The 12281-nt window shown below is 32.1% G+C and overlaps 1 protein-coding gene across 1 annotated transcript in view; it reads left to right on the top strand.

Moving 5' to 3' along the window:
* TBCK (TBC1 domain containing kinase) overlaps positions 1–12281 on the top strand; it is a 245762-nt gene that overhangs the window by 107884 nt on the left and 125597 nt on the right. The window contains exon 21 of the mRNA XM_073892082.1: positions 11242–11278. Coding sequence (XP_073748183.1) covers positions 11242–11278 — 37 coding nt within the window. The remainder of the gene's footprint in view (positions 1–11241; positions 11279–12281) is intronic.

Here is a 12281-nt window from a genome sequence, read left to right as displayed (position 1 = left end):
ATGGAAAATGAGAAATTCTGAGTCCTCAACTGTGTTCACTGAGAATTTAAAAAAAAGAAAGACTATAATGATGTTGTCTCCATGTATCTTTTATATCTTCTTGAAAGATGATGTAATACTTTGGATGATGCAATAGGAAAAATGAAAATGGTAATAGTAATGATTTATTTTAATATTATACCATCCTTATAGGTGATTTCTATCATTTTTTTGTTTTCTTTTGGTTTAGTCTTTTTTAGCATAGTTGGGAATAACTGATGAGTAATGATAAAATAATTCCTACTTTGATAAAAGAGCAAAATATTTCATAATATAAGAAGAATAAGATCACTGAGATTTCAATAATATTTCATAGATTTATAAAAGGATCCAATAGATTCATATGGTAATTGTAAGAAGGAATTTTAATCTGTTTTTCAAAAGTGTAAGTAAATTTTTTCTTTATTCTTTGTTCTTGAAAAATAATAAAATGTTAATCCTCACATATAGTTAGAAATGCTCAAAAAAGAATATCAAAAGTGATGAGTATAATATACCCTGAGGGGTTAATGAGATATGTTGTAGGCAACAGTTTTGAATGGAGATTATGAACTGCCCTCCCCAAATTCTGCCCCTCCACCATGTTAACATTTATTCTTTAATGGGAAGCTGGACCCATTTGAAGATAAATAATGAAAAGACAGAGAGAAAAAGAAAGAAAAGAAATAAAAGAATCACTTATAAAAACAAATGGAAAAGTCTTCTGTTACTTCACAGAAATAGCACAACATGATCTCACTTTAAAAATGAGCCACCTGTTGGGGCTCCTGGATGGCTCAGTCAGTTGTTTCCCTTGGTTTCAGCTCAGGTCATGATCTCAGGGTTGTGGGATTGAGCCCGGTGTCATGGGGTTCCACGCTCAGCAGGGAATCTGCTTCCCTCCCCCTCTTTCTGCCCCGGCCCCCAGCCCCACCCCACCCCTGCTGTCGTGCACACACTCTCTCTCAAATAACTAAATACATCTTTAAAAAAAGTGAGCCACCTAAAACTAATATTACACTATATGGTAACTGGAATTTAAATAAAAACTTAAAAATATAATAAAAATAAAAATGAGCTCAATCAAGAGAATAAAGAGCTCAAAAAATATAGATTAACAAAAGGAGATAAAAAGTAAACTGATAAAGCCCAGGGAAATTTGAGAATATTATATTAATGAGTCTCATTAAAATAGTGAAAACTGGAATGAAAGTATAAACCCACTTAATGACATAACAAATAGTTTTGAGGAAATCATACAGAATAAAATGGAAAAGGATAAATATACTTAAAGAAATGTTATGCTTCAAATACAAATGTAGTAGACATGCAGGTTTTCTTTTAGCAGACATGCATTTAAAAAAAAATTTAGGGGTGTCTGGGTAGTTCAGTTGGTCAAGTGTCTGCCTTCAGCCAAGGGTTCTGGGATTGAGCCCCATGTTAGGCTCTCTGCTCAATGGGGAGTCTGCTTCTCCCTCCTTCTGCCTCTCCCCTGGCTTGTGCTCTGATACTCTCTAACTCACTCTCTCTCTCAAATAAATAAATAAAATCTTTAAAAAAATTAAAAATTAAATTTTATTCAAGTATAGTTGACACAAAATGTGCCACTGGCTTTAGGTGTACAGTATATACATTCTTAAGCATCCAAGAATTTAGGAAATACAACCCCCAGGAGCTTCTTTTAGAGAAATTAAAATTAAAATGATGATGAAATCCAACCAAGAAAGAGTTAAATAAAACTAGCAACTCGAGGAACTGGTTACTCCATTTAAATGAAGGATTAATACTAAACAACTGTGTTAATTATGTGATGATACAGAATTTAAATGTTATAAACCTTAATAATGTAAAAATAGTATATAAAATTGAGGTATTAGAGAAGGGATAGAGAGTATAAGTGTAGTAATTTTGTCATCTTTCAAAACAGGTAATCAATAGGTAATACTTAAGCTTGAAAGTATAGTTTAAAAGTTTTTTTCTGTTCTTTTTTTAGCAACTTTAACTAGATCTTCAGAAACTAATATCTCTTAAAGTAACAAATTTTCTGTTTTATTCACTTGTAAGTTTTATATCTAGTACTTCATAAAGTAGCAAGTGTAATATGATCCAGGTTTTGCTATGAATATTTTTATCTAAAATTTTATATAAATACAGAAATATATCAAGAGAAATGTTTATCATATATTAATTATTATTTGGAGGTATTAGTATTTGAGGCTTAAAAAACTTTTTTTAAACAACTGTAGAACATTTCCTTCATCACAGAAAGTTCTGTATCAGTGTTCCTCTGGAAGGATCTGATCTGGATCTGAAATGATCCAACTTTTTGGTTGTGTTCACAGTAAGTATGGGAGGTAATTTACCTACAATTTAGAGTATACAGTGTAATATTAATAAGTTATGTAGAAAAAAAATACTTAAAACCCAACTTATTTTTGTCTTCTCTACCATCCTTGTATAGTATAAAGAACAATAGGCAGTCAGAAGTCCTGGAGTCTAGTGCCTGCTTTAAAAAATTACATACCTGTGACTGTGGCATAGTGACTGACTTCCAGCCTCAGGTGGCTGATTAATAAACTAGGGAAAATAATGTCTACCTTGAGTACCCACAGGACTCTGTGAGCCTTAGATAAGTTGAAATCTGTGAAAATACTTTATAAAAAATAGTAATAATTCAGTGTGAGCACATTAGATAAGGAAAGAAGACTTAGATTCTTAGTAGTTTCAAGTCTCAAACCAAACAAATTCCCAGGATAGTTAAAAATAAATAAATAAACTTGCATTATCATTGGGGGAATCCATCATCAATAATCTACCAGAGAATGCCAGATGATTTAGATATAGATAAAACTTTCTGATTGTCAAAGAACAGGGAATACATACCCTGGAAATTTAAGTTTGACTTCAAGCCCTAGAAAGGAGTCTAGATGGTATTGGTTCAATAGCACCATATTCCATACTACTTTATTTTATCTATCTTTTCATATATATGAGCCAAGTGTTTACATTTCTTTGTATCTGCCACAGTTCCTAGCATAATTGTTTTCATATATGAGAATGCAGTAATACTGATTGCTTTCTTTTAGGAACAATCTTTTGCTTAAAGTTTACTGGTTCACAATTTCAGAATGTAATTTTTTTTCTATTTAAGATATCCTAAAGAGTTGCTCTTTATCTTATAGATTTATAATTTTCATCTCTTGATTATTGTTCCGTAAAGGTGGTTATGGAAGTAAAGGTAGATTTTGTTCTTAGAAGGTGTTTCCCCATAATTCTGAAAAGATAGAAGATGGGGAATACTGTTAAAGAAGGAGAGCTGTTTAGTACTGCTTTTGCTTTTACTATATATATTTTTTGTTTATGTGAAACCCTTTCCCATTCTACTGAATTTCCTATTCTATTGAATTTACTCTGATTTAGCATAAAGCATCATTTTTTTCATTGTTGAAGGAGATAATGGTCTTTTGAAAATGAGTGGCACAATGGAACAATGCAAATCTTGTGGAACATTTTCTTGATTTTCAAGAATTTTCTTTGGTAGCAAACTTTGTTATACTATATGTAGCTAAGAGGATGATAGTTATGTCAGACAGACAAAATAAAGTAGAATTTGGAAAATAGAAGAATTTGGAAAAAAGAAGAAACAGAATTGATATAAGAAAATTTGAAATTTTATGAACTGAAAGTAGCTGTCATGGGACTGAGGAATATTGATTCTGAGAGCCAACAGGAGGGTAAATGCTTTAGCCTTCTTAGGCTATGCCTCGCCTTTATTGAGTCTACCCCAACCTGTAAAACATGTACAGTTCCCAGTGCTTAGGGTTCCCTTCTCCTTACCTTCCACTCCTGCACTCCTTATTCCAGAGTGTGTGAATCTTTTGTTAGATGGCTTCATAAGACCTCAGCCCTTTGGGTTGTTAAAATACATTTTTTATTACAAAAGTTTCTGGACTGTAATAAATGATCATTGTAATTCCTATACTGATGTCTGATACATCCTCTACCAGGTGTTTTAGATCCATTAACTAATCTTCACCTAAACCTAAAGGTTTAAAAAGATATATAACTACCAGATCACAAAGTCTAGAGTTTCAAGAAAATATGTGAAAGTATCTACCACTGCTAAACAACAACAAAAACCTGCTAGTTTTTAAGCATTCTTTCTTGAGTGGCTAGATATTTATTTCCCTAATGCAGAGAGTCATTATGAGGCATCAGACTAATGGTCAACGTGTATTTTATAGAGGTAACTTAAATGTAAACATATTTCTGACTTGAGGCAAACAAAAAATACAATATGCTCATAAGAAACTAGATTAAGAAAGTCAACTAGAAGGGACTCCCTTTTATAATAACAATAATAATTGTATTATTTAAAATATAATGAAAATAACAATTTTTATAATACATAAAATAAGTAAAAATAGAAACTAAAAATATTAATAGGGGAGACAATGTACAATATGTAAATAAATATACATTTGACAGAAGATTCATCCAGAGTTTATAAGAAATATTTCCTTTTTTTAATCTTTTACATTTGTATACTTTTACAGCTATTTAAGCCATAATTTCCTACTTTTTAAAATCAAGTTAATGAGCTCCTGGCCTTTGTTTTTCCTTTTGATAGTTGTAGTTTTCATATTACTTACCATCTGTAAAGATGTCCTGAAATGCTAAATATCACTATTCTTTCTTGCTATAGCTAGGGGGCAGTATTTACTCAGCTGACTCTTGGTAGACTACCACTAGGCCAAATAAAGCAAAATAATACAATGATCTAGAGAAAATAACTAAAGCATGTATGACTTTTTTTCCATTGGATTTCAGTTTCCATCTTTAAATCAGTAAAAGCTAATGATATTTCTAATTTAATAAGACTAATTTTGTATATTTTTTATATTTGCAATAAAATATTTCATTATTTAATTGCTATTTTTTAAATTAAAATCTGAACCAGCCTAGTATTCAAAATTATCTTATACTGCTGTCTTTCTCATATATTAGACTGCATTATGAAGATGTACCAATATCCTAAGAAATTATTTAAGATTAAAATATCAGTTAAAATTTTAAAAGGAAGAAATAAAGAAAGAATAAATAACAGGCACTACTATTTCACAGAGTATATTAACTATTTATTTACCTGACTTTCGTTGGTAAGAGATGACTGGTGCTGGTGAGCACCTAGGAGTTATTATGTATTAAAGAAATGTTTTCAACTTGAATTACTACTTTTCAAATATTATTAGAATATGCTTCATTTCACTTTTTTCTAATAACTTTTTATAATTGTTATCAAAGTATAAGTATATAATTCAGAATTTTAAATTTGGTGTTGTTTAAATACTTTCCACTATTTAATATGAAGGATATATAAAACCCAAGGAAGATTAGCTAATTTCTCATTATTTCATATTTATTGAAAACTTCTCAAGAAAGTGTATAATCTCATATTTGGATCTTTTAATCTATCCTTTCAGTTATCTTCATTATATATTTTGTTCTTTCTTTCAACAAATATTTGAGTGCCTATTATGTGCTGCCCTTTTTCCTAGGCCATGGTTATGTCAATGAAAAAAAACAAACAAAATCTCTGCCCCCATTGAATTTATATTCTAGTGGGGGATAGACAATAAAAAAGATAAATATACTATGTGATATGTTGGGTAGTGGTGAGTACTACAGAGGGAAAAAAACTAAAGTAGGGACATGAATGTAAAGTACTCAGATGTAGAGGAATTTGAATTTTTTAATAACAGAGTCAGGCGAAGGGATTGGGGGGATGGGTTAAATAAGGGTTGGGGGTTAAGGAGAGCACGTGTTGTGATGAGCACCAGGAGATGCATGGAAGTGTTGAATCACTATATTGTACACCTGAAACTAATATAACACTGTTAACTAACTGGAATTAAAAATTTGAGGGAGAGGAGAGAAAGGGTGGGGGGGAGGAAGGGAGGGAGGGAGGGAGGAAGGAGAACAGAAAAGGAAGGGGAAGGGAAGGGATGGGAAGGGAAGGGAGGAAGAAAGGAGAAAGGAACGAAGTCAGGGAAAGCCTCATGGAAAAAGTGACTTCAATAAATGCCTTAAGGAACTGAGGGAAAGAGCAATTGAAGCAGAAACAATAGCAAGTGCTAAAGCCCTGAGGTGTAAGCATGCCAGGGATGTTGAAAGAGCAGCCGGGAGACCGATGTGACTGGAGCTCAATGAACAAGGAGATGAGAGTCAAATAGGACCAGATTTTACATCAAACCAGATTTCATAGTTAAGACTTCAGCTTTTACAGTGTTAGAAAGCCACTGGATACTGTTGACCAGAGGAATGATATGTTCTGATCTAAACATTTTAACAAGATCATTCTGGCTGCTATGGTAAGAGAAACCCAAGGAAGAACAAAGATGGAATTTAAAAAGGTTAGTCATGCACTATTATAATAATCTAGGCAAGAGTGTCTTGAATCAGGAAATTAGTGGTAGGGGTGGTAACCAGTTTTTACATTCTGGAATAATTTTGAAGGTAGAGGCAGCAGGATTGCTAATGGCAAATGTACAATGTAGGAGAAAGAGAAGTTAAGAATGATTCCAGAATTTTTTACCTGAGCAATTAGAACAGAGTTGCTCTTTACTAAGATTTGGAAGACTATACTTGGAGCACAAATTTTTGAAGTAGTCTCAGGAGCTAGTTTGGGACATGTTATGTATATCTGTTAGACATACAAGTGGAAATGTCAAGCTGGCATTTAGACATGTAGTTTGGATTTCAGGGGAGAGGTCTGGGATAGAGCTATAAAAATGGGGGAGTCCTCACACTGTATATAATCATTTGGAGAAAAATAGAAGAGGAAAAGTCCAAGGACTGAAAATAAGGGATGCCAATATTTAAGTCAGGGAGATGAAGAAGAACCAACAAAGGAGATGGAGCAACAATCAGAAGGGTCAAGAAAAGTAGATGAATGTGGTATCTTGGAAGTCAAATTGGAGAGGTGGGTTGAGAAGGTAAGAGTAGTTAACTATGGTAAACCCTGATGATTGCTAAAGAAGAATTGAGAAGGAGAATTGGCTATTAGATTTAGCAACAGGGAAATCTTTTATGATGAAGGTAAGAGCAGTTTTGGTGGTGAGGTGGAGGCAAGAACCTAAATGGAATGAATTGAGAGAATATGTAATGAACATCTACTGCCCTTAATGAACTGTAAGCTCCTTACAGGCTGGACCTATGTTTTGTTCACTGCTGTATCCTATCCATCAGGCAGAGAGTGAATTCTCCCTTACTCTGTCTTCTATTAATATTACTAATAGAAGTATTACTTCTGTTCTGTTTAGACCTCCAGCAAATTGCATAAGGCCCACTCACATAGGGAGAACAATCTGCTTTATTAAGTCTACTGATTCACATGTTGATCTTATCCAGAAACACCCTCAAAGACACAAACAGAATAGTGTTTAACTAAGAACTGGACACCCCATATCAGTCAAGTTGAACATAAAATCAACCATCACAAGAACCATTTACTTTTTTGGTGATTATTGATATGGTTGCCTTTAAATCTCCATTTGCTCTTTTTATTCTCTTTGTCTCATCAATTCTTTGTTTTCCTTTTCCTTTTTATCTGTCTTCTTTTAATTCATTGGATTTTTTTCCTGTGATTTCATTTTCTCTCCTTTGTTGACATGTTAGCTATGACTCTGTTGTGTTTTCTTATTGACCTTAGAATTTATACAGTGGTCTTCAAACAGGCAGTTTTGCCTCCCAGGGGTTTTTGGCAATGTCTAAAGACATTTTTGACAAAACTGGGTGAATACTACTGGCATCTAGTGGGTGGAGGCTGGATTGCTGCAATAATCTGAAAATGCAAAGGACATTCCCAACCAAAAGTTATCTAACCTAAAATGTGAATAGTGATGAAGAAATTCTGGTTTATATTATAATTCTTTAACTTACCACCATTTGCTTTCAAGTTATATTATACCACTTCACAGATAGTACAAATACTTTATAATATATACTTCCATTTTCCCCTCCCAGTATTTGTGTTATAGTTGTCCTAAATTTTATTTCTACATGTTATAAACCCCACAATAAATTACTATTTTTGCTTTAAAGAAATTACTATTTTTAAAGATTTTTTTAAAAATAAAAGTCTTATATTCAACCACATACACATTTACAATCCTGTATGTCTCTTCATTCTGTGTAGATCTAGATTTCCATCTGGTATCATTTCCTTTCTGCCTGGAAGACTTCTTCAGTATTTCTTGTAGTATAGGACTGCTTGTGACGAATTTTTTCAGTTTCCATGTGTGTGAAAGAGTCTTTATTTTACCTTTTGTCTTCAAAAGATATTTTTGCTGAGCATACAATTCTACATAGATTTTTTTTTAATACTTTAAAATGTTACTACACTGTCATTTATTGGGCACTGACAAAACATTTTTTGAGAAGAATCTTCTCATTGATGCTCTTACATAATGTGTGTGTGTGTGTGTGTGTGTGTGTGTGTGTGTTTCCCTAGCTATGCTGTATAAGATTTTTCTCTTTACCACTGATTTTGAGGAATTTGAATATGATGTGACTTAGTGTGGTTTTCTTCATGGGTTTTGTGTTTGGGCAACTTGAGATTATTGGATCCTATTAGTTTTTAGTTTTCACCAAATTTGGAAAATGTTCAAGCTATTATTTCTTCAAATATTTTTTCTGTCCCCTTTCATATTTTCTCTCTCTCATTTCGTATCTCTAATAACATATATATTTAGCTGATTGAAGTTGCTCACGGATGCTCAGGGCTGTTTTTTGGTTTTTTGTTTGTTTGTTTTTGTCCTTTTCCTTTGTTTCATTTTGGGTACTTTCTATTTCAGTGTTTTCAAGTTCACTAATTTTTTCACCTGCAGTGTCTGATCTGCTCTTAAATCCCATCCAGTATATTTTTTTATTTCAAACATCCTACTTTTCATCTCTAAAAGTTTGATTTTTTTGGTGTTTTTTTTTTTTTTTTTTCTTCTTTCTTTTTTCTTTTTATCAAAAACCTTTTTTTTTTTTTGTTTTTTTTTTTTTTTTTGCATCTGCCATGTCTCTACTTAACATGAACCTCCTTAGCTTTTTGTACATATGAAATACAGTTATAAAAAGTATCTTAACATCATTGCCTGGTATTACAAACATGTCAGTTCTGTGTGTCTTTTGATTGAATTATTTTTCTCCTCATTATGGATCACTTTTTTCTGCTACTTTTTACTACTGGTATTTTTTTTTATTAGATTCCAGACATTATGAATTTTACCTTGTTGAATATTGGATATTTTTATATTCTTATAGATATTCTTGAGCTTTATTTTGGGATGTAACTAACTAACATTGAAACAATTTGATCCTTTCAGGGGCGCCTGGGTGGCTCAGTTGGTTAAGCGACTGCCTTCAACTCAGGTCATGATCCTGGAGTCATCGAGTCCCCCATCAGGCTCCCTGCTCAGCAGGGAGTCTGCTTCTCCCTCTGACCCTACTGCCTCTCATGATCGCTCTCTCTCTCTCTCTTATTCTCTCTCTCAAATAAATAAATAAAAATCTTTGAAAAAAAAAGAAACAATTTGATCCTTTCAAAGCCTGCTTCTAAGGTTTATTAAGTAAGACCACAGCAGCATAATTTGGAAGCATAATTTTGCTAATATTACTAAGGCAATACTCTTTTGAGTGCTCTACCCAATTATTTGTTTATTATAGGTTTTTTGTTTGTTTATTAGTTTGTTTTTTTATTCTGACTGATGGTAAGATGAACTATTCCTGCCTTTGTGTGAGCCTGGCAAGTTTTCCCTCTGATCTTTTAAAGTGATTCCTTCCCTACTTTGTGTAGTTTCCTCATACAATGCCCTCTTCACTCTGTGGGAAAACAGATTGTTAGCTTGTTACTGAAGTAATTCAGTTAAGATTCCTAAATGGCAAATAATTGGCTTTGATCAGGAGGGTAGAGGTATTGTAATATAATTTATGTCATGTCCTTTAAAGAAAGGAAAACTAAAAAATAGTGATGAAACATATATTTACTATTTTTAAACTTAAATTAAGCAGAAGAGTTTGGATTTTGTTATATTTTATTGTTTTCTACAATCCATACTCTTTACAGTAAAGTCACATACCTATGTACTTTTCAGTTTTCCCTTTTATAGTGTCACTTGAAAGAACTGTCTATGTGTCAATGTATATAAATGATCTTGTGGAGAGCAATGAGCTTTATTTCACATACAGTACTTAGATTTTAAGGTACTGTATAATTATACCTAGGGTTCTTGACCAGCATTTTGATGGCATAAATACTCAGTAGTGTGCTATGCAAAGACATGTGCAACTCATAAATTCATAATTGATAAATGCTGAAAGAGTATTTAAACCCTAAAGGTAGTACAGAAATCTTTGTCTAATGGTAGACTGCATTGATACCCAAAATGAAATAAAATTAGAGCTTTTTCAGGTTTTTCTATAAATTATTATTGATTTTTGATACCTGCTACTGACAAAGGAGATTTTACTCTACTTTTAGAAATTAGGAATGATTTCTCACTTTTAAAATGTCAAAAAATTAATTGAAAGTATGTGTACAAGTGTGTGTGTGTGTGTCTGTGTGTGTCTGTGTGTGTGTGTGTATTTATTTTCATTCCTAGACAGTAAACTTAGGAAAATAAATTTGTCATTCAGCTGAAGACCCATTTCATTTCAGGATCTCATTACTTTTATTCTGTTATGAAGTTTCCTATTAATTTAGAGGGTGGTAATAGAAAGCATATGCTTCATAGTACCTTTTTATGAGACATTTTGGACATTTTTCAAATACCATCTTATCAATTCTCCAAAAATACTAAAGGTAATTCCATACTGATAAGGACCATTAAAATCCCAGAACTATTTTTGTAAAAATCTGAAAGTATACCCTTGGAATTGGCTTGCTAATATTGTGTTTAGGTTAGACATCGTCTTGAGTATTTTCTTTGATGAAATGAAGACATTCTGTGGAATAATCCTTGGCAAGAGCATCATCTGCAGCATTTGTAAGAGATAATATTATTTAAAAGAGTATTTGTGGTAATAATTATAATTATTGACATTCACTTTATTTTAATCAGTGGAGTAGACCAAAGCATCGAATATTTTTTACATTCAGTTTATTAGTAATCATTGTAATTATATTTTATTTCTTCTTTATCCATCCCTGGAACCCCTTTCCTCTTCCACCCATAGCTCTATGCCATCCCTTGGTTTCTCACCATGTTTACTCGTAAGTATCATTTTCCCTTTTCTTTCAATATCGTATTAGTAAAAGGACAGCTCCATTCTTCCTCAATATATTATAGTTACAGTGATATTAAACAGATATAATTACATAAACATCCTTATGTAATTCTAATGTAATAGAGTTGGGTAGGGAGAAATTTGAATTGTTTTGACTGATGAATATCAAAAAGAGTATTGCATAGGATGAGTGTTGCATGGTGATGTATAGGATGCCTATCTTACATGTCATGACATTCATACAATCTCTGCCCTCTAATGAAAAAGAAATTAACATTAACTATAGTACTTACATAGAGTTTTTTGGAAGGCAACTTTTACAAACCAAGTGAGACTCAATTTTTAGAGATCCTCTAATAACTAATACTTTTGCTATTTTCAAAATGGAATTCCTCTAGAAATAGATTATGTGGATATATAATAGTTTAATCGATTACAGGTATTAATATGGTGAACATTCTGCTTAAATGGGTACAAATGACAAATGGAATACTATATTTAGAGTAGATCTGTATGCATTGGCCTGGAAGGATATCCACAATATCATTAAGTGTAAAAACTAAAGTTGCAAAAAATGGGATAAAATTTTTATGGGAACTTAATAAAGCAATTATTTAGAATGCATAATAAAAATGTAACAATACTCAACCTAAAACAGGACTAAATTTCATCTAGGTAAATAAATTTATGAGAACAGTGTAACAAGAAAATTCTAGGAAAAAATATAATGAAACAACTATACCAGGATTGATGATGGAGGTTAGAAAATGTCATCTATTTGACCAATCTGATTATCAAATTTTAAAGATGCCTTAGGAAGCAATAAATATTGTATGAAAACAGTTCTGTAAACATTTTATGAAGCCAAAACCAAAAATAGTGTTTATAAAAATTTTATAAAACCAAATAAACATTTTATAAAAACAGTTTGGTAGTATTTGTTCTTCAACAGTTTTGACCATAAGGTATTTGTCATATGTCTAGTAAAA

The sequence above is a fragment of the Callorhinus ursinus genome, unplaced genomic scaffold (genome assembly GCF_003265705.2).
Source record: "Callorhinus ursinus isolate GAN/ISIS: 27379988/994484 unplaced genomic scaffold, GSC_fseal_2.0 scaffold4, whole genome shotgun sequence".
Classification (NCBI taxonomy): Eukaryota; Metazoa; Chordata; class Mammalia; order Carnivora; family Otariidae; genus Callorhinus; species Callorhinus ursinus.
The sequence above is the reverse complement of the archived record's forward strand: the minus strand, read 5'-3'. Positions and strand labels throughout refer to the sequence as shown.